Genomic DNA, 24391 nt, shown 5'->3' with positions numbered 1-24391 from the left:
ACCATTTTCTGTTTTCAGGCATGAATATAGTGTCAGTGGCGATAGCGATGGAGCTTCATTCGGAAGAGATGGATCATGTTCGGCTGATCCGGAGTCGCCCGTTTTACACTGTCGCCCAAAATCATAATTCCCCTCCGTTGAGCCATTAGTGCCAGGCTGTCGGTGGTGTTGGGGTCGCTATCCGTTACCATTGCCGTTACTGAATATGAGCGCCCTCCCAGCACCAACATCCACCCACCGGCTTGACTCAGTCTGACTGAAGTGTGCTGGAAGGACGGCGCCTTCTCAGCCCCTCGATATTGAGTGTTTAACGATTACTTTCGTTTGAAAAGGGCTATTGTCAATGTTCGTCTGTATAATAAAGTGTGCATAACCTTCAGCAGGAACACATCGGTTCATCTCCTGACAATACGATGTAAGATTTATCCGAGTGTCCCCATTACTTACCCTTGTCCCTCTTTCTTACAGCGAACCTATTGACAATGGTGATTCTCTCCAGAGGAAAATGCGGCCTTTCCAAATGTATCTCAGTCTACATGGTGGCCATGGCAACAGCAGATCTACTGGTCATGATCCTCAATGTAATCGTATATAACATTTTGAGTAAACACTTCCCATATTCATTCCTGTCCTACACATCCGTTTGTAAGGTCATGATGTACATGTCTTGCACCAACCTGGATATGTCGGTGTGGTTTACCGTCTCCTTCACATTTGACCGTTTTATTGCTATATGTTGTCAGAAGTTTAAAACAACGTATTGCACAGTGAGAACTGCGGCCGCGGTTATAACAACGGTCTCTGTCCTGGTTTATTTAGGGAAAATCCCATTTTGGTTTGCCTTTGAACAAAAAGAAATAATTAACAATGTTCCCTGGGGAATCCGCCCCACTGCGGCCTTTTTCTTATCGCCTGCAGGTGTAGCTTACTTCCGCTTGCAAAATATTTTCATTACGTGGCTTCCTTTTGTTTTGATATTATTGCTTAATTGTTTGACAATCAGGCGTATTTTAGTGGCCAGTAGAGCCCGCAGGGGACTCCGTGGTCACAGCAGTGAGAATCAGAGCGATCCAGAGATGGAGAACCGAAGGAAATCCATCATTTTACTGTTCACTGTATCGGCCAGTTTTGTATTGTTGTGGCTGACGTCTGCCGTAAGTTTTATACTTAACAACCTGGCCGTGCATCACCGAGGCGATTATACAGCCCCTGCTTACATCGCCTCTGAGACCGGATATCTGCTCATGTATTTGAGTTCCTGTACAAACACGTGTATATATGCAGCTACACAAACTAAATTCAGGGAAGAGCTGAAAAAGCTGGTGAAATCTCCTTGGGCATTTATTCAGATATTGGTTAAAAAAATTAAAAGTCAAACCAAAGCTTCCTGTCCAAACTAGAGTTAAATTATAGCTCGTGTTCTATTTTAGAATGTCTGCCTTTCTGTTCGGTCGAAAGCAGATTGTTGTTTTGAAATTGAACAGGTATCAGAAATCACTTCTCCCACTTTGTGCCGTGTGTTTTATGTGTGATGCATTCCCCGGGTGAACATAACCGTTTCCTGCTAAAACAGCGCCCTTCCCGCTCAAGATTCAAAGAGGCCGGTCATGATTGAGTTTCAGCAGTGGAGTGGAACATGTGCGCATCAGCGTTAATTGCCTCACAACGCAGGCACTGGAATGAGACTCCTTGTTTAATTAACAGATACAGTTTCCTTTAATATAGAAACAATGGCCAGAAATTCGGGTCTCCACGGGTGACTAAGCACGGGGTAATCACGCGTAGGCCCAACGAAAGTGCTGGTTTTGTGCATGCACTGCGCATGCGCGGTAAACCGGCACTTCAGTTCCCCTGAAAGAAGGGGTTAAGAGGCAGAGCGCGTGCGGGGGGGGAGGCTGCGCGTGCGCTTCGAACTTCCGTTTTTTTTCCAGGTTTCTCCGGGAAGGTAAGTCTGCAGAGGTTAGACATGTAAAAACCAGGCGCAAGGCCTGATTTTAACAAGGTAACTGGTGAATTAATTAAAATTAAAACATTTTTTCCACAGGTTTATTATTTGTAAATACAGTAAAGAAAGGTATGTTTATTTTTAGCCCCGTAAGGAAATGTAATTAACTTTTTCAAAAATGTAAATTGTTGTTTAAAATAGTTACTTCATGTAATTTATAGTTATTATAAAAATGTGATTTTAAAAAATGTATTTGAAGTTTTAGTGATGTTTTGGGGCTTATGGTATTTATAGGTTTGACAGGTCTTCCTGTCAAAATTATGAATAAAGCATTCCCTGCTACCATTGGCTCTCCATTGCCCACGTGATCCTAGGGGAAGCATTGAACTAACTGCGCCACTGGGATACGCAAGCACTGCGCGCGGGCAGTTGGAGGAGGCCCAGGATTGCAATTCCACGTGGGCCTACAGCTCAACGGCTAGCGCGCAAGATATGTGCAGGTCGGAGGCTTGCACCCACGGGAAGCCGCCGACCCGAATTTCTGGGCCAATGTTTTACAATGCTGGTTATCTGTAATTGTGTAATTTCGGTGTGAATATTGCAGGCGCTGGACTCCCCATCAGACTCCACCCCCATTGTCTCCAGAACCAATGGAACGGGGCCCTGTCTCCTGACCAGTGTCTAATGATGGAGACAGTAGGAACTTGACTTGTCAATGTGACATTAGACATCTTTGTTTACAGATATTTACTGAAATCCTCAACTGGTCATCACAGTGTTGGAATGTTATAACAGTCCATTTTCCACCCAACCAGTCCTTGTTGGCATTTACTCTCCAGCCGAGCCAATAGTTCCAATGACTTCACCCACACGTTCTCAACATCCCTTCAACCTATTTATATTCAGCCACATTTGCAATGTAATCTTCAATATTGATGTAACTTCTTCCTCCGTTATATTCAGTCTCACAACTCACCATGTAAAGAGGTTTTTCGTACCATTAGTTCAAATCGCTTACATTTATTAGTTAATCTCTGGCCGTTAGTCCTTGATCCTTCAACTAATTGAAGGTGTTCACTTCCATCTATCTTGTCCCATCCCTTCTTAATGTAAACCACCTGGGCAGGACTCGCCAAAAGATACGAGTCTGGTATCAATGCATAGTCTAGTGAAAGTCTGGACACTGTAGTGAAGTTGGTTAATTGCTAGCTTTCTCTTGGAGATGGTTGTGTCCTTGCTTTAGGTGAAGAAAGGAAATAATATAATTGATAGCCTGGCAAATATGTGAAACATCGGGACCATTCAAGGGCGATCCTAATCATTCACCGACCGACCCCCGATCCATTCATAGATTGCCAGAAGGGACAGGAATGGCTTGCATCGGATGACTGGCACTGTAAGTTCCTGGGAGATCGCTGTGTTTGCAGAAGTGACGCTTTGTGCATGAAGCAACCAGTCTGCTCTATGCGTGATGAAGTTACTCTGGAGAAAGAATCCAAAACATGGTCAGTCACGCAGGCAACAACACTACATGAAATGGTTAATGTGTCTCTGGAGAGTGAGAACATGTGTAAAACCAATGAATGGAGATCTCAGCAATAGAATAGGCCGAGGTAGACCTATGATGATGAGGAGATATTGTTTAGTTTTGACCTGAAATACTCTAACGTCAACAAAGAGGGCGCTGTAAGGAAAGGGTTAATCAGGCTAGCTGAACGTACGCTAATATTACACTGTGTTGTTTTTTCTTTTTTTCTTTCTATTGTAGTAATGTTAATTTTCAGCATTTTCCTGTTAAGCCGGAAATACAAGTCTATTTAAAGTATCGCGGGGCTGTTGGGCCAGGGCTGACCCTGCAGCAATGGTCAGTTTCAGGATGAAGTAATAAGCTATTTATTTAAACACATCCCATTGCAAACAGATTCGTCAATTTCAGGGAACTTTCTTCCTTTGGTAACAGTTTGGGAAGAGAGTTAGTTTTGCAAAAGGAAAACATCTGGACATCGATCATCATTTTCAAATAGTACTTTAGATACAGAGACAGTCTCACTAGTAAAGGTTTCACTTGGTACCATTGCAATTATATGAGTGAAATTATCTTTCAGATAAATCAATTATATTGTCTTTATGTGCAGTTTTATTTTAACTTTGATATAATTGTGTAATGCAGAATTGTGAGGATTTACATGTACTGGGAGCGAGAAAAATGAATAAAAACGAACTTTTGAATGAGTATTCGGTTTCGTAAAGGCCTCCGATACTGAGCTCAGGACTGTGACATATTTGGGTCATCACACCAATCATCATCAGGTGTGGATCTAATGTTTACCTTTTAATTGTGTGTGTAAGGAATATTTCATGTATTATGTACTTAATAAACCTATGACGCCTCACTCCAATGTTCAAGAACATTATTGAAAAGCTAATGCTGACAATAGCCTTTGTAATTTAATTGTGAATGGGCTTCATTTATTAACTGTGATTAAGACTCCGTTTTACCCGTCATTCTTTAACGTTTCACTTGACCCAGAAGTTCTCCAAAGCCAAAATCCTCTTGGTTGCAGGGCCACGTGGAGCGCCGGCTCTGTCAGTCTGTCTGGCATCCAACATCTGGGAAATTGCTCATTTGCCACGGGCAGTTCTGTGTAACAGGCTCATTCTCATTTAACTGGATATTTTCATTTAACTGGATTCAGACGGCCAACCGTATTTAAGGCAGGAGTCAGGCAGCAGGCAAAGGTTTTAAATCTATCAGTCAGCGATGTTCTGCACCCAGATACAATCGTGAGAAGTGGATGTGTAATCAACCACATTATCCAAAAATAACATGTAAAATAAAAAGCAAAAGCATGAAAATTAACCATTACATTACCAGGTCACATTGAATCTGATGTCGTTGACATTCCCTGTCCCCCGTTTCTAATTAACTAGTTGTTCTATTCCCTTTTGTTTCTATATTTCTAATTAAACAGTTACTGTGTTTCCCTGACAATCCCATCTCCTCTATTTCTAAATAAACAGTTACTGACCCCCAGTACCCTTGTTCTAAAAGAACAGTTATTTACTGTGTTACCTTTTATTTTATTTCTAATTAGACTGTTCATTTATTACCATGAAACACCTTGTCCTCTATTTCAAATTGTACAGTTGCTGTCTTCCCCTGTCCCCTAATTCTAAATGAAATGTTATTGTGTTCCGCTGGTCCCTATTTCTATCATCAGTTGCCATATTCCACTGACCTCTTTTTCTAATTAAACAATTACTGTATTCCACTGAATTCCCCTTTATTCTATTTCTAATTTTGCTGGCTTGTTCCCCTGAATTTCCCTGTCCTCTAGATTTTATTATGAAGATTAGGAAGAATCCTGTTCCATAGATAGACAGTCGCTACTGAAATGTTGTTTCCAGAGAACAGTTTTGAATTTACCCTCTTCAATCTCAGGTCGTGTCCTCTGGTCCTACTGTTCTGGACAAGCTGAAACAGCTCGACATGGTCCACATTATCGAGTGGATTAAGAGCAGTAACTCGCACACATTCAGCTCCTGGATATTCCTGGGATCCTTGTGTGTTAGTCATAGGATTGTTAACATGAAAAGAGTACCTGAACTTCTGGTGCTGAGGTCAAAAGTTTCAGTGGTTTTCAATTCAGGATCGAACAGCCTAAATCTCAGGCCGGTATAAAAAAACTAAGCAGACTTGCCCTGTTACTAAAATTTCACTATGGAAATCTCATATACTAACATACTCTACTTCACTACAAAGTTGCTAAAATAAACATTTTGAGTAGCGCGCAAGATCCCATTCGATTTAATGTTTGATGATTAAGTTGCTAATGGCCTAGTCAAAAACGCTGAAGGAATGTTGGCCTTTATCTCAACCGGGATGAAAAATTAAGGTGAGCAAGTTATGTTTCTGTTGCAGCGAGCCTTGGTGAGAGCCTATCTGGAGTGCTTCATTCGGTTTATGGCACTGCACCTCGGGAAGGATGCATTGTCTTTGAGGAGGTGCAGCTTAAACATCGCCTTAAATATTGAAAACTAACAGAGGCACAGACGGGGGATGAACACGCGCTCTGCGGTTTATCAGACCGACTGATTAATGCTGGATCACCGCAAAAGCTCCACGCATCATCATTGACCCCGGACATACCACTCCAGGTGTCATACTCCAGATGTCACCTACCAGGTGCCACACTCCAGATGCCATAGGCCTGATGTCAAACTTTTGCAATGTTCGTTTCTGAATTGATCTTCCGCCTCAAGGAGCTGGTGTTCTGATTGGTACTCGTTACATTTCTACCTCCATTAAAATGCATTAATAATATTCGCTTCAACATATTTCATGTGGTAGCGAGTTCCACATTCTAAACACTCTCTGGAAAAAGAGTTACTCTTGAATTCCTACTGGATTTATTAGCGAATATCATATATATCAGCACTATTTCGGATACCCCACAATCATAAATATTTTCCATACTTCTAGCCCCTGATAATTTTGGATACTCTATTAGGTCGGCCCTGAGCCTTTTCTTTTCTAGAGAAAACGTTCCCTGCATGTCGAGTCATTCTTGATATTTATAACCTCTCAGTGAATTAGATTTTTCCCTCGTGTTGTTTTTCTCACCACCTGCCGCAAGCCCAGTCTTCTTTTCAGCTTCTCCAGTGCCTCTATATCGCTTTTTTTTGTAGTTTTCAGACCAAAGTGTGCACAGTACACCAAGGTGCAATACAAGTCTACTGTTGGAGTATGTGGCCATCTTATTCCCCCTCCCAAAATAAAACACCACACGCATATTTATATTGAAATTAAATTGCCATTTACACTCCCATTCTGTAAGTTTGTTACCATCTTATTGTATGTGGTCGTAGTATTCTTCAGCATTAACTAACGCTGCCAATTTGGTGCCAACAGCAGACTTGATAGTGCACTTCAGATTATTGAGTCCAAGAATATTGTGCAAATGGTGATAACAGTGGTCCCAGCAACGATCATTGTTCAACGTCACTTCCGGCCTGCCACCAGTCTGAGTAACCCCCACTCTCTGTTTCTTCTGTAGCCAATTTGTTTTCAATTCTGTTACTTGTCCCCTGACTCCACATGCGCGAATCTTAGTCTTGAGTCTATGATGTGGAACCTTATCAAAGGCCTTTTGCATATTGACTGGAGTGGGAGACTCAATGGAATAGATCATATCAATGTATTGGGAAAGTCAATGGATCAGGATCTGTCAATGGGTTGGGGTAGTCAATAGACTGGGATATATAAATTGATGAGCACTTTCGATGATTGCAAACATCTATTCTTTTCAGAAACAGCAGCAGATTACGTTAGCATAGTGGTAACGTTTCTGGCATAGAAATCCAGAAGCCTGGGCTAATTATCCAGAGACGTTACTTCAAATCCCACCGAGGCATTTTGTGAATTTAAATTCAATAAATTCAACAAATCTGCAATAAAATGCTAATATCACTAATGGTGTCCATTAAACTATCAGATTTTCGTAAACACAACCAATTCACTAATGCCCCTTATGGAAGGAAACGTGCCATACTTACCTGATCTGTGACTCCAGACCCGCAGACATATGTTGACTCTTAACTACCCTCAGAAATGCCCTAACAATCCAATCAGTTGTATCAAATCACTGCAAAAATAGAATGAAATCGGATTGACCACTAGGCATTGGATTAGGACACAACCACGGCATGCCCAGCCAAGCCAACCATTTAAGACCCTGCTCACTAACATATGGGGCCTGGGGCCAAAATTGGGAGAGCTGTTTCCCAGACTAGTCAAGCAACAGCCTGACATAGTCATACTCACAGAATCTTACCTTTCAGTCAACGTCCCAGACTTCTCCATCACCAAGGAAACCTCAGTCTGATTACGACCTACCTTATCTGATGAATTATTATTCCTCCCTTTTGAATAGCACAGGGCACAGAATATAATCTGGGTGGGGGAGTTCAATGCCCATCACTTAGTGTGGCTCGGTAGCACCACTACTATCCGAGCTGGCCGAGTCCTGAAGGACACTACCGCTACACTGAGCTTGCTGCAGGTGGTGAGAGCATTAACATGAGGGAAAAACATACTTGAACTCGTCCTAAAAATCTGCCTGTCCCAGTAGAAACTCTACATGTCAGATTTGGCAGGAGTGACCACCGCACAAATTTGTGGAGACGAAATCCCGTTTTCACATTGAGAACACACTCCACCATGTTGTGTGGCACAACCACCGTGCGAAATCGGACAGATTCAGGTCACTCCTGCCTTCCACCCTATTACAGACCTTCCTTTTAGTCCCCCCAACTCTCCCAGCCTCTGTACTTGCTTAATACCTGTTACATCTCTATGATGCACAATGATCGACCTGAAACGTTAGCTTTATTTCCCGATAGATGATACACACTTCAACCACGGTGCACTGGTCGTGGAGGGAGTGAATGTTAAAGGTGCTGGATGAGGTGCCAATCAAGTGGGCTGCTTTGTCCTGGATGGTGTCGATCTTCTTGAGTGTTGTAGGAGCTGCACTCATCCAGGCAAGTGAAGATATTTCATCACACTCCAGACTTGTGCCTTTCGATGGTGGAAAGGCTTTGGGGATTGAGACTGAAAGTCACTTGCCGCAGAATACCCAGCCTCTGACCTGCTCTTGCAGCTGCAGTATTTATATGGCAGGTCCAGTGAAGTTTCTGATCAATGGATATTAATGTTGGGGGATTCCGGCTACGGTAATAATATTGAATGTCAAGGGGCGGTGGTTATACGCTCTCGTCTGGGAGATATTCATTGCCTGGTACATGTGTGGTGCGAATTTTAATTGCCACTTGTCAGAAAAAGCCTTAATGTATTTCAGGTCTTGCTGCATTCGGGCATGTACTCCATCATTATCTGAGGAGTTGCGAATGGCACTAAACACTGCGCAATCATCAGTGAACATCCCGACTTCTGACCTTATTATGGAGGGCAGGTTATTGATGAAGCAGCTGAAGATGGTTGGGCCTATGACATTGTCCTGAGGGACACCTGCAACGATGACCTGAATCTGAGATGTTGGGCCTCCAATAACCGCGACCAGCCAACCTTGTGCTCGCTAAGATCCCAGCAAATGGAGATTTTTTTCCCTTGATTCCCGTGGACTTCAGTTTTTCTAGGGCTCATTGATGCCACATCCTGACAAATGCTGCCTCGATATCAAGGGCAATCACTCTCATTCCCCTCTGGAAATCAATTATCTTTTCCATGCTTGGACCAAGGCTGTAATGAGGTCTGGAGCCACGTGGTCTTTGCGGAACCCAAACTGAGCATCGGTGAGCAGGTTATTGGGGAGTATATGCTGCTTGATAGCACTGTCGATGATACCTTCAATCACGCTGCTGATAACTGAGAGTACACTGAAGGGTCGGCAATGCCCAGGTTGGATTTTTCCTGTTCCTTTGTGGATAGGGCATACCAGGCAATTTTCCGTGTTGTCGGGTAGATGCCAGTGTTGTCAATGTAATGGAATAGCTTGCATAGAGGCGCAGCAAGTTTTGGAATACAAGTCTTCAGCACGCCAGCCAGGATATTGAAGGCGGCCTTAGCCTGTGCTGTATCCAGTATGCACAACCGTTACTTGATATCGTGTCTAGTGAATCGAATGAGCTGAAGACTGGCTTCTGTGATGGTGGGGACCTCGGGAGGAGGCCAGCCTCGTTCATCCAATGGGAACTTCTGTCTGAAGAAGCTTTCGAACTCTTCAGCCTTGACTTCTGCTTTCATGTCATGGGCTTTGCCATCATTGAGGATGGGGAAGTTCGTAGAACCCCGTCCTCCCATTAGTTGCTTAATTGACCACCAGCATACACATCTGTATGCGGCAGGACTGCAGAGCGTTGATCTGATCCCTTACCTTGGGAATTGTTTAGCTCTGTCAATGGATATGGACGCGAGATTTCTCACTTTTAATGGGAAGCATACTGGATTGAGAAACAAGAATGCATGATAAACGACCAGTCCATCATCATGCAAATGAGTTAGCTGAAATACGGGCAAGCAGCGATCAAAAAGAATTATGGACAGGATCTAATAACAGACGTAGAAATATCTTAATACAATGGATATTTAGATATACTGGTCATATCGCACAATGTTAAAAGATCGAGCCTTGCAAAGGCATAAAGTGGAGTTGAACCCGCGTTCTTTGTCTTATAATACCTACGCCTTAAAGCTTATCTCGCCGCAACTTAAATGGTGCTGATAAATTTAACTTTATTCCACTGCTGATGCCAAATAAATATCATCATCAATAGATTGGGAAAGTGAAAGGATAGATACCATCAATAGATTGGGAAAGTAAATGGACAGATGCCATCAATGGACTGGGAAATTGAATGGCCAGATACAATCAATGGATTGGGAAAATGAATGGACAGATACAATCAATGGATTGGGAAAGTGAATGGACAGATACAATCAATGGTTTGGGAAAGTGAATGGACAAATACCATCAGTGGATTGGGAAAGCAAATGGGCGAATACTATCAATGGATTGGGAAAGTGAATGGACAGATAACATCACTGATTGGGGAAAGTGAATGGACAGATACAAGAAATTTATTGTGAAAGTCAATGGACAGATATCATGAACGGATTGGGAAAGTGAATGGACGGATTCCATCAATGGATTGGGTAAGTGAATGGGTGGATATCAGCAATGGGTTGAATAAGTAAATGGGCTGATACCATCAATGGATTGGGAAAGTGAATGGACAGATACCACCAATGGATTAGGAAAGTGAATGGGCAGATAGCATCAATGGATTGGGAATGTGAATGGACGGATATCATCAATTAATTAGGAAAGTGAATGGGCAAATACTACCAGTGGAATGGAAAAGTGAATGGACAGATACCATCAATGATTGGGGAAAGTGAATGGACATATAAAATTAATTGATTGTGAAAGGGAATGGATAGATACCTTCAATATTTTGGGAAAGTAATTGGGCAAATACTACCAATGGAATGGGTAAGTGAACAGACAGATTCCATCAATGATTGGGGAAAGTGAATGGACAGATACCATCAATGGATTGGGAAAGTGAATGGACAAATACCATCAAGAGCCTGGGAAAGTGAATGGACAGATACCATCAATGGATGGGAAAATGAATGGTGAGACACCATCAATGGATTGGGAAAGTGAATGGACGGATACCATCAACGGACTGGGGAAGTAAATAGACAGGTACCATCAATGGATTGGGAAAGTGAATGGACAGATACCATCAATGGACTCGGAAAGTGAATGGACAGATAACATCAATGGATTGGGAAAGCAAATGGGTGTATACTATTTATTGATTGGGAAAGTGAATGGAAGATACAATAAATTGATTGTGAAAGTGAATGGACGGATACCATCAATGGATTGGGAGAGTGAATGGACAGTTACCATCAATGGATTGGGAAAGTTAATGACAGTTACCATCAATGGAATGGGAAAGTGAACGGACAGATAACATCAATGGATTGGGAAACTGACTGGACTGATACCATCAATGGATTGGGAAAGTTAATGACAGATACCATCAATGGATTGGGAAAGTGAATGGACAGATACCATCAATGGATTGGGAAAGTGAATGGAGATATATCATCTACGGATTGGGAAACTGAATCGATCGATATCATCAATGGTTTTGGAAAGCAAATGGGCAAAAACTATCCATGGATTGGGAAAGTGAATGGACAGATGCCACCACTGATTGGGGAAAGTGAATGGACAGATACAAGAAATTTATTGTGAAAGTGAATGGACAGATACCATCAATGGATTGGGAAAGTGAATGGACGGATACCATCAATGGTCTGGGAAAGTTAATGGACAGATACCATCAATGGATTGGGAAAGTGAATGGACAGATACCATCAATGGATTGGGAAAGTGAATGGACAGATATCATCAATGGATTGGGGAAGTGAATGGATAGATACCATCAATGATTGGGGAAAGTGAATGGACAGATAAAATAAATTGATTGTGAAAGTGAATGGACAGACACCATCAATAGACTGGGAAAGTGAATGGACAGATGCCATCAATGGATTGGGAAAGTGAATGGACAGATAACATCAACCGATTGGGAAAGCAAATGGGTGTATGCTATCTATTGATTGGGAAAGTGATTGGACAGATACAATAAATTGATTGTGAAAGTGAATGGTCGGATACCTTCAATGGATTGGGAGAGTGAATGGACAGATACCTTCAATGGAGTGGGAAAGTGAATGGACAGATACCTTCAATGGATTGGGAAAGTGAATGGACAGATACCATCAATGGATTGGGTAAGTGAATGGACAGATACCATCGAAGTATTGGGAAAGTGAATGGACAGATACCTTCAATGGATTGGGTAAGTGAATGGATAGATACCATCAATGGATTGGGAAAGTGAACGGACAGATAACTTCAATGGATTGGGAAACTGAATGGAGAGATACATCAATGGATTCTGAAAATGAATGCACAGATAGCATCAATGGATTGGGAAAGTGACTGGACGGATACTATCAATGGGTTGGGAAAGTGTATGGGCAGACACCATTAATGCTTGCGGGAAGTGAATGGACAGATACATAAATGGATTTGGAAAGTGAATGGACAGATCCCATCAATGCATGGGGAAAGTGAATGGACAGATACATCAATGGATTGGGCAAGTGAATGGATGATGTTTTCCTGTCACGCTGTGGGATATATGAATGGATTGGGAAGTCACTGGAATCGGAAATGTAAGTATTTCTGTTCATCTCTATCTCTGCCTGTCTCCAGGTCTTCTAAATGTTTTGCCTCCGGTTTCCTCGGACTCCTTCATCTGCAGTTATTCATGTGGCAGATTAGATTACAGAACGGAAACTGCGAGGCGAGGGGTCTCCGAGTGAGGGTCGCTGTCACTCTCACACCCACAAATATGAGACTGATAGACAAAGGCAGTAAGTGATTCGGTTTATTGTTGCCCCTGTCCGATTTCTGCCGCTGTCCGATTTCAAACCAGTGAATCAAGGATCGGCGAGTCCTGAAGAAGTGCTCAATGCTCAACGTGCCCAAGTTTATACAGAGAGATTGTCACAGCAGCTGATACATTCAGAAATATAGCGGCTGGGCAATGTACGAGCCACTCGCAAAACATCGCTAGGAATATTTGCCACCGAGAGAGTGCAACAAAGGTTCACCAGATTGTTTACTGGGATGGGGGGATTTTTCTAACAGGACAGATTGAGTAGGCTAGGCCTTTATTCTCTGGAGTTTAGAAGAATGAGGTGACTTCATTGAATCATTCAGAATTCTTACAGGGCTTGAGAGAGTAGCTGCAGGGAGGATGGTTCCCCTGGCTGGGGAGTCGAGAACCAACGGTCACAGTCTCAGAATAAGGAGTCAGTCCTTTAGGACTAAGCTGAGGTCCAATTTCTTCACTCAGAGGGAGGTGAATCTTTGGAATTCTCTACCCACGAGGGCTGTGGAGGTTCAGTCGTTGACGTTATTCAAGATAGAAATCGATAGATTTTTGAATATTAATATATTGAAGGGATATGGGGACCGTGCAGGAAAGTAGAGATGCGGCAGAAGATCAACCGTGATCTTATTGAATAGTGAAGCAGGCTCGAAGGGCCAAATGATCTACTTCTGCTCCTAATTCTTATATTCTATATATTCAAACCCAACACAGGCACGGATGTCAAACTCAAGCTAGTCAGTTTAAAAGACAGACGCCTTACCTCTTGGCCCCCGCGCCGCCGTTATACAAACGCCAGATGGCACACTTCAGGTATAATATTCCCGATATTACACTCCAGATGTCAAATACTTTTCAACCTTAGTTTGGGAATTGACATACCCCCCACGCGGAGCTGGAGTTCTTTCCGATAGTTTGAACTCCAGATGACCTGATATTGGCTTCTGTTAAACGATACATTCGAAGAAACGGCGCCACCGTCAGTGCGGCGAACAGTGCTGCGCCGGGGCGGAGCCAACAGCCGCCTGGCTGCAATAAGTGACAATGACGCCTCATTGAATCAGGACCGGCTCGCTCAGTCGGTGGAGCGTTGCATTCTCAATCTCAGTGTCAGGGATTACAAACCCACGTTGCGCTGAGTTTTATTTTGTTTTCATGGTCTGAATCCAGCTGTGAATTCCCGCGGTAGTTCATTCTCAGACTGGCAATCAGTAACTAGTGGTGTTCCGCAGAGGTCTGTGCTGGGTCCCCAACTCTTTACAATCTATATTAACGATTTGGAGGAGGGGACTGAGTGTAACATATCAAAGTTTGCAAATGATACTAAGATTGGGGGGGGGCAAGTAGTGAGTGAGGAGGACATAAAAAACCTGCAAGGGGACATAGACAGGCTAAGTAAGTGGGCAGAGATTTGGCAGATGGAATACAATACTGGAAAGTGTGAGGTTATGCACTTTGGCAGGAAAAATCATAGAGCAAGTTATTATCATAATGGCAAGAAACTGGAAAGTACTGTAGTACAAAGGGATCTGGGGGTCCTGGTGCACGAAACTCAAAAGGTTAGTATGCAGGTGCAGCAAATGATTAAGAAGGCCAATGGAATGTTGGCTTTCATTGCTAGGGGGATAGAATATAAAAATAGGGAGGTATTGCTTCAGTTGTACAAGGTATTGGTGAGGCCACACCTGGAATACTGCATACAGTTTTGGTGTCCATACTTAAGAAAAGACATACTTGCTCTCGAGTCAGTACAAAGAAGGTTCACTCGGTTAATCCCGGGGATGAGGGGATGGACATATGAGGAGAGGTTGAATAGATTGGGACTCTACTCATTGGAGTTCAGAAGAATGAGAGGCGATCTTATTGAAACATATAAGATTGTGAAGGGGTCGGATCGGGTGGATGCGGGGAGGATGTTCCCGATGATGGGTGAAACTAGAACTAGGGGGCATAGTCTTAGAATAAGGGGCTGCTCTTTCAAAACTGAGATGAGGAGGAACTACTTCACTCAGAGGGTGGTATGTCCATGGAATATGCTGCCCCACAAAGCTGTAGAAGCTACATCATTACATAAATTTAAAACAGAAATAGACAGTTTCCTAGAAGTAAAGGGAATTAAAGGTTACGGGGAGCGGGCAGGAATTTGGACATGAGTCTAGGTTCGGATCGGTTATGGCCCTGTGGGTAGCGGAGCGGGCCCAGGGGTCGTGTAGCCTGATCCTGCTCCTATTTCGTGTGTCTAATTCTGTTAGATTCAGGAGATGGTTCTGTGATAGTAGATTGGCGGTTAGGATCAGATCAGCCATGATCTTATTGAATGGCGGAGCAGGCTCGAGGGGCCGATTGGCCTACTCCTGCTCCTATTTCTTATGTTCTTATGTTCTTATGAAAACGGGTCTTTAACCGGCACCTTTTGCTTAATAATATAATTGCTGTTTTAAGATTGAAAACTGGCCTCTGCTTCACTGTAACTGCCAGAGACAACATTGTAGGTGCCAGGTCATCATAGAATTATAGAATGATACAGCACAGAAGGAGGCCATTCTTCCCATCGTGCTTGTCCCGGCTCTTTGGCAGAGCTGTCCAATTAATCCCACTCCCCTGCTCTTTCCCCATAGACCTGTATTTTCCCCTTCAAGTAATGTACGATAAATGGTAAAACTTTAAAATAACAGGAAATGTTAGGGATTCTGATACACAAACATTTCTGACGGGTCTTAGATTTTCTCAGAGGTTACAACCTCTCCTGCTTCATTGCCCTTTGCGAGGCAGCTGCGACGTTCCAGTCAAAACCCTATCCGAACAAAACTGGTGATAGCCACAGAATTAGAATGTCCAGGTGCTGGGTACCGATACCAGCCGGTCCACGTCGAGGAAGAGCCAGAGGCGACATGACAAAATATTTTTTTACACAGCGAGTTGTTGGTAATTGAGGGAACGCTCCACGAGTGTGATACCACCTGCACATCATTAAATCACGATATTTTAGGAAATGACTGCAGAGCAGAATAAGGAGGATGGAGTGCTTGGTTTATGGGTGAGTATGTGAGCAGCAGTGTGGTGCGGGGCTGGCTGTGCTCTCATTATCGGAGGGTCAGGTCCTGCGCACTATTCAATATAACTGTGGCACTCGATCTGCAGCATACGCGGAGCTGGCAGCGGTGATGTCGGTGCTTGAAGAAGGCACTCGGGAGGAGGAGTTGGGTATTGTTATCGATTCCGGTCATCATAATGGTCCCGTATTTTCCGATGCCTACGGGTGTGTACTGGCTGTGTACACACCCGTAGGGACGTTGGAAATGCTGGTTTCAGGCATGCGAAGCGCAAGAGCTGAAAACCGGCGTTTCCGATCTGTCAAGAATCCTCTTGATAAATCAGCGGCATGCGCAGGAAAAGTAGCCCTACTTGATCAGATTTCCGATGCTTTCTCAACTGCGTGAGTTCAGTTACGTCCGAAACAGCTGCGACTAGTAGAAGCAGGCGTACAGCCTGCATTCTACCGGAAGAAGCTTCAGGAAGAAGACCTTTTTCAGCAGTGGGCTTGGAAACGGAACATTTTTAACTGTGAAAGTGATCAAAGTTCTTTTTAGAAAGCCTGTTGTAAGTGTTTAACAACTTTAATTTTATAATACTTTATTAGTTTTAGATCTTATTTTGAGGAGCGTAGTTAATTTAAAGAGCAACTCTCTCTGTGCGCAAGGTTAACATTCCATTGAATTGGATTTAATTTTTAAACGTGAAAATGGCTGTTTAATAACGATGTATTTCACATTTACTAATGTTTTAAATAATTATGCCAGTATAAATAAATTATATTATATATGTTAACATTTTTATGCCCTTTAAAAATTGTATGTACGAATTTGTGAAAATGTTAAAGTTCTTTGAAAATCATCTCGGGCCGTGATATTAATCAGGCGGGTATAACGTTTTCCAGATCCGATACTGCACGTTTCCCACCACAGCCCGACGTGATTTTCTAGACAATCACTTTATTAAAATTACTTTAACAACTCTTTCCATTGTTTCCATACAAGTACTTCATCTGTTTAAAGAGGAAGCCTGTGAGGGAGAAACATGCCCTTTGCCCTGATCCTCGGTGCGATTTTGCACCAGAGAATTGGAAACGCCAGGGAACAACAAAGAAGACTGTGGGTCCATCACCGTCTCCAGATCAGGAGGAGGTACTACTTACCCCAGAGAGTGTACAGGGAGAGGCTCTCATTTGAGTTGCTGTCAGAAGAGTTGTGTGTGAGGATGCATCGCTTCAGTAAAGAGACAATCGGCCGACCATCTAACATGTTAAAGGAGGACCTTCCAACACGCTCGAAGACCCCGACTGCCTTGTCAGTGAACATGGAGGTAACCACAGCACTGAACTTGTTTGCAAGCGGGTCAATACAGGCAGGCACCAGTGACAATTCCAACATCTCCCAGAGCGCTGTGCTGGCCGGCATTAACCGGGTCACAGATGCTATTTTCCGTAGGGTTTCAGAATGCATAGACTTTGACTTGTCCACCTTCAATCAAAAAGAGATGGCCCTTATATTTTATAGCATTGCTGGATTCCCCAAAGTGATTGGGGTCTTCGATGGAACCCATGTTGTATTGAAGGCATCAATTGATGCACCTGTGACATACATCAACAGGAAGGGGTTTCATTTATTGAATGTCATGATAGTCCATGATGCGCACCTCAGGATCCTAAACATAAATGCAGGACAAAGGAGTGCTCATGACTCCTTTGTTCTCCGTAACTCGGCTTATATGGCATGCTCAGCACATTCGCTCCAGGATCCGCATGGATATTGGGTGACAATATTGGGCTACCTGCTAAAACCGTGGCTGAGGACTCCCTACCTCAAGACCAATAATGAGGCTCAGGGGAGATACAGCCAGGCACACGTGTCCACACGGCAAGTGGTGGAGAGGACAATTGGGGTTCTGAAATCACGCTTCCGGTTCCTTGACAGGTCAGACGGTACCTTACAGTATTAACCTCTGAAAGTAGCAAGGATTGTGGTGGCCTGTTATGCTTTGCATAAATTTGCCCTGTGGGAAGGACTGACCCTTAACCCAGCAGATGAGCTCCCTGCTGAAATGGAGGACATGGACGATGCCAATGTGCCTGATGTCAGGCCTGACACGGAGGATCCAAGCGCTGCCGAAAGCAAAGCTGCTCGGGAACTGCTAGCAGCCAACACCTTCACGAGATGATGATAGTGTCGCCTCCGACTTCCCCCTCCCTCAGCAAGGCAAAGAAAGGAACAGACACATTTTAAAGCGGAACAGTGAACATTTATTGCAGCATCAAAGGCATTTGAGGTACAGTTTTGATGTTCTCATTATTTAATTTTTAAATGTTAACAAGCTATTTTCTACTTTGCAGACATTCACAAAACTAATTTTATTGAATACAATTTCTAAGCAGTTTAAAGTTACTTTTTTGTTTTTTTAGTGCAATAAAGACATTCAATTTGGAAACTAGGCATTTTCTAATTTTCAAACAGTTGTAATGTTGAATTACTTTGCAAATAAAAAAGTTGAAATATTTTTCAATGTTACTAGAGGCTGCACATTTTAAACGAAACGTTACATACACTTTCAGTCACAAATTTATATTTCAATATATATCAACAACATTTAAATAAAACGAAACAATAAAGAATTGAATGATATACCCCACTCACATCTGTGCATGAGGGTCAAGGAAGGTGGATTGTGCAAAAGGTGGCAACATACTGTCTCCTGCACTTTGCATTTCCCCGTGACCGGAGGCCTCTGCTCCAAATTGAAAGGCCCCTCTTTGCCATCTCTTGCCTTTCAGCAATTGCCTCTTGACAGGGTTGCTGCTGATGCTGCTGCTGCCGCTGCTGCTGAAAGGCAATGTTTGCTTGCATCAGGACTGGCGGAGCTGCTGTCCCGTCGGCCTGCACTGTCTCTGCACTGGGACCAGTCAAGGGCGGTTCTGCAGGAGTCAAAGTAATGGCGGCCAAACCTGGTTTAAGCAACTGCAATAGTTGACCGAGAGACTCATTAATCTGATTAAGCACCATGTTATCATTTTATCAGCAAAATCAATTCCCTGCCTGTTAGAGGCAAGATTCAACTTCATTCCCATGAAGAGTACACATCTCTTGGCTCAAACCTTCAATCTGTTGCAGCTGAGCTTCTATGCCATTCCGATGCATTGAACGACTGGCTGCCTCTCCCATCTGCTCTGCAGTATCACTTTGGTGTCTGGCTGTGGAACTACAGTCATCTGTGCCTCGCACAGAGCCAGAGGGGCCAGGAGATGGAGAGCTGCTGTGCAGCAACCCAAGGTCATTACCCCGCCCTTCCACTAGCTCACACAATGCAAATTCATCCTCCTCCTCCACCTCACTTACTGCTCGCACTGCACCTGAAACCCCTCCCCCAATGCCCTCTGCAGCAACAGACTCAACGCACTGTTCATCTCGTGTGTGAGAAGGATGCTGTCTACCTGTGGGAAGGAAACAGTAAACATTTACAAAGGTGAAGCAGGATCTGCCACAACACAGAAGCTGATATTCAACACACACCTAACAGTTTTAAACATACAGCTGGGCAGACCAACTCACCTTTCCTTACCCCAATGTCTGATTGGGCAGCAGGCACTGAGCATCCGCTACTGATTCCAAGCAACTGCTCGACCCTTTCCTCATGCTTCGATACATCCCTTAGCATGACAACACCTTCACCTGTCAATGCACATTCACTGGCGTTGTTAACAATTTTACACCAAAATGAAAATAGAAAATATGAAACGTCATGAAACTGCAGTTTTTTTCTGCAGAGTTCACCCACCTGCCTCTGAGACACAGGACCAAATGTTGCTTTGGAGGCAGTTTTTTTTTCCACTCACTAATTGAAATTTTACAACTCAAAGTTGTGGAGTCAAGATAAGAGCACAATGGATGACCCTGAGCTGGTCCCAAAGCCATAAAATGTAATGACACGCTCAGATGCCTGGATAATGAAGTTATTTTACCACACCCGTGCATCTAAGAGATTTTTAAAAATAGTTCAGTTAAACTTAAAGAAATGTTACAATTGACTTTTCTAATAACTGGCAGATCGCATCAAATCATTAAATTTTGGGGGTTATTTGTTCCGCTGTCCGTGGAATGGTGGAGTTCGCGCTGAGAGCCTTCTGACAAGCTGTCATCTGTCCTTTGCACGGCGCCCTGGACTTCTCATTCCCAAGGATCCGCAGGCACTTCACCTCAACCTCATTGAGGAGTGTGCTGATGTCATCAGCAGTGAAATTCTGAGCTCTCTTAATCATGCCAATTGTGCTTGGTCCTACCATTTCACTTTGCTGATTAATTAAAAATAATGAAAACGTTTTCAGGGCTTTTAAAACTCTTTAAATTGCTTGAAATCTCTTTAAAACTATTTAAGGTTCTTCAAATCCATGTAAAAGTCTTTAAAAGTTTCTAAAAGATTACAGAAGTTTTTTTTTCCCAAAAAACTATAAAGAAAGAACTTACCATTGAGATTTTCAGTTACTTTCAGTGCTAAACGCCTCTGAAGAATTTAACAAATAGGGGGCGTGGCCTATTAAAATAAAAATTTTGACAGCTCCTGTGGGCGGGTCTCCCATATGATCGAAGCCCGAGGCTCCCACGCTGCGCTCTTGGGCGGCATGATGTCATACGGTGCCCAGGCGTCCCCCTGATGAAATCGGAAGAATACGTGGGCCAAGAGTATTTATTTCGGTGCGGATCTATTTTGCATGTCGCGGGCTTCTGTCCGCAGGATGCCTCCGCGTGGAAAATACAGATCCATTTTGTTCTAAGTCACATCGTTACATCCGGTCCCATTGGACTCCAGATTGAACAACAACTGTCTCACAGACGCTTGTATCGAGGAACTATGCTCCGGTCTCTACAAGAACAAAATACTGAAAATTTTGAATCTCAATTCCAATAAAAATTATGGCGAAAGTCAAAGTTGTTTCACAAATAAAGCCTATTTTCAGATATAGAAACTCATTTCATATACCGTAAAGAGCCTTTCTACATGCTTAATTTTATATTTACTTGAATAGCTAGATTCAATCCATACCATAGATTAAAGGGCATTATACGATTGTTGTGCTAAAACATGGGTTGATTGAGGATAATTGAAAGATTTTTACTTTTTCGCTGCTACTGGTACACTTGAGTGTTGGTTCACACATCGAGATTCTGCGAACACAAACCAGGAGGGAGAGAATTAAAATAAATTTTATAATGTGACAGGAAGTTAACGGTCTTGAAATTGGACATCAATAGCAACCTGCCAATGTCACCACGGCCTCGGGCTTACAGCCACTGAAAATGGGCACAGTGATACCGGGGGTGGAGATTTGTATCGCAGCATTGATTCCAGTCTAACGCCCTCCTGGTGGCGATGGTGGAGACATCCAACCCGAACTTCCCGTCCAGGAGCGGTGTTGCAGCTTCTTACAGCCTCTTGGAGCGAGGCTGTGGAGTTCGCAAAGAATTGTTGGCAACTAAAAGGCTGTGAATTAAAGGGACAATGCATTCAGAGCTAAGGAAAATTAAAACGCAGTGAAAAAATCCAGTTTTCAGCCATTACGCACTTCCAAAAAAACAGTATTAAATAAATCTCAAATGCGAGTCTTCAGAACTTAAAGCAGAATTCACTTCCCCACCTTAAAAAAATGGGAAATGTGCCTCAGCACTAACACAAATGGCTCAGCCAGCCAGGGCAGGGGCATCCAGGTTCCCACACGCAGCACTCCAGCTGTGTGCAGGGGATCAATACTGCAAGAGAGGTCCTCTACCCATAGGGGTCAGGAGGTCCACCAGAATGAAGGAAGTGGGACCACATCAGAGAGGCCATCACTGCCAGCAGCTTAGCCCCACCACCTGGCTCCAGTCCCCAAATAAGCTTCATGGCCTCAGACCACTTTTCAAGTTTAGTGAATACATCTTCTAAAGCCGTCTCCTACCAACTGTATCACTAGCCTCATGCATTGCATGACCCCGCCCTCTAATCACTCACCTACCAAGAATCAGTCCCAGTCACGGGCATATATCCCATTCCTAGCCTCCCCTCGCCCCCTTGGATGAGACGTGCAGTTCATTCTTGAGTGGGGCATGGCTAGGCCCTTGGCCAGCGGCGGGGCTGAAAGGATATATGCTGCTGGTATCCTCATACCTTATCGCCCTGCTCGCATGCACCTCCTGCTTTCTCGCCCTCCCCTCACCAGAGCTCTGCCATTGTGCCTTCCACATTTCACACACCCAGCAAATGCAAAAACAGAGAGCAGAGTGAAGAAGAATAAAAGGAATAGGAATAATAATAATAATAAGAAGAAGAAGCACCATATCTCGATGGGGCACTCCCAGTCGTAAGCTCCTCAAGGTTGGTCAGCAAGGCCATCTGCATTGTCCCCCATTGGAAGTCAGCAACTTTCCACCAGCCATGCTGCACCCACTGCGGTAGCACGTATAACATCAGTAGGATAGGGAAACGCACACATAAGACAGTCACTAAGAGAATGCATAAGTGTGATGAATTGATTTCTTAATGTCATATTGGATGGATATATGTATAATGATGGTATGGAAATTTTACTTTGAGTGGTTTTCTTGCTACATTGTGGCCAACAGAACGTTGCTTGCTGATTGACGTCACCCTCTCTTCATTTAAATCTCCAAGCCAGCACTTTCATCTGCAGCGCTAAGGCCCTCACCAAAATGGAAGCCGCCTAGTCCCGCGCCAGAGAAGGGCACTTGAGTGGCAGCCGCCATTTTCCCCAGGATATCGGAGCAAACGGATGGTGGTAAGTAGTGCAATTTCTGAGACAATAGCCCAGGCTACTCCGACACTCTACATAGCCCAGGTTACCCTGGCCCACTGCAGACTCAATAGAACAGGAACAGTGACCTTCTAGAGATTCAGTAGCGCAGGGTGCTCAGACACTCTACTGACTGAGAAGTGCAAGCACTCTGACCCTCTACAGACCCATTAGCTCAGTGTACTCTTACACTCTTTATAGCTCAGCATACTCTGACCCTCAGCAGTTCCAATATTTGAGGGTACTCTGATTCTCTGCAGACAAAATAGCTCAGATAATTCTGAACCTTTATATAAAAAGGACTTGGAAGCACTCGAGAAAATGCAAAAAAAGAGTGATTACAGCTATCGGGAAAAATTGAACAGGTTGGTGCTTTTTTCTTCAGAAACGAGAAGGCTTCGAGGTGACCTGATGGAATCATTAACTTTGTGAATGGTTTGGACAGGGCAGACGTGGAGTGAATGTTTCCATTTCTGGGAGAATCCAAAGCTAGGGGTCATAAATGCAAGGTAGTTATTAATAAATTCAATAGGTAAATAAGGAGACATTTCTTTACTCAATTAGTCTTTAAAATATGGAACTTACTATAACAGGATGTGGCTGAGGCAAGTAACTTCGATGCTTTCAAAAGGAAACTAGATGAGTACCGGATAAAAAATGGAATAGAATGATATGTTCAAAGGCTGCTTTACGGTAGATGGAATGAGAGGAGACTTGTGTGGAGTATAAACACCAGCACAGACTATTTGGGCCGAATGGCCTGTTTCTGTGTTATATATTCTAATCAATTTTATCTATGTAATAGAGAAAAACTATTTCCTCTGGTGGGAAAGTGCATAACAAAGGGGCAGAACCTTTAAATTAGAACTAGACCGCTCAGGGCCTGTCAGAAAGCACAACTTCATTCAAAGGCTAGTGGAAATGTGGACGTCTCACTGGCAAACATTCTATTGAGGCTAGATCGATTGAAAATTTCAAAACAAGATGGTTAGGTGTGTTGTTAGGCAAGTGTTTTAAAGGTTACAAAACAATGACGGGTAGCATCTATTAACAGAATAAAATGTCTAAGTTTAAACTCAGATGCTATAATTCTGCTGTTGTAAATAGAATTCACATATTTGAACATTTATGACACGTTTGCATGCAAAGAGTTAGAGGTTTAGATATTTCACAATACCATGCAGTCCCAAATTATCACCGAAATCCAATTTTTCCAGCCACGGGTGCCTAACAGTTTGACCCACATTGAGCTCAGGATTCTCGGGATCCTTGGTGCTAAACCGAATCAAATGCCGCCTGGTTGGTGAGTGGAGATACTGTCACCTTTTCTCTTGCAATTAGCTCTTGTATATGTGAATAATTCTCAATCCGAGGATTTCAGGCAAGACACGAACTGAGCATCGGTGAGCAGATTATTGATGAGTGAGTGTGGCTTCATGTCGCTATTGATGACTCCATCCAACATTTCCTGATCACTGTGTGGTGGCTGGATTCTCTCCTTTATATTCAGGATAGGCCACAGCTGGTCATCCAATCATATCCCAAAAGAGCAGAAAATCAAAATGATACGGTCAACCAAGGTAAGGTAACCATGGTGAGGAGATGCC

At 43.3% G+C, this 24391-nt stretch overlaps 1 protein-coding gene across 1 annotated transcript; it reads left to right on the top strand.

Annotated features, from left to right (window-relative positions):
* The first annotated feature begins 494 nt into the window (after positions 1-494).
* Positions 495-1776, top strand: LOC147092658 (putative G protein-coupled receptor 139). The gene has a single exon (XM_085975753.1). It carries the CDS (start codon positions 537-539, stop codon positions 1398-1400), a length of 864 nt encoding a protein of 287 aa, XP_085831879.1. The 5' UTR covers positions 495-536; the 3' UTR covers positions 1401-1776.
* The last annotated feature ends 22615 nt before the right edge of the window (positions 1777-24391 follow it).

This window comes from Somniosus microcephalus, unplaced genomic scaffold (assembly GCF_052327205.1).
Source record: "Somniosus microcephalus isolate GS21.2 unplaced genomic scaffold, FLI_Smic_1.0 unresolved_chr2, whole genome shotgun sequence".
In the NCBI taxonomy this organism is placed as follows: Eukaryota; Metazoa; Chordata; class Chondrichthyes; order Squaliformes; family Somniosidae; genus Somniosus; species Somniosus microcephalus.
Note: the sequence above shows the minus strand (reverse complement) of the source record. Positions and strands in the feature narration are given on the sequence as shown.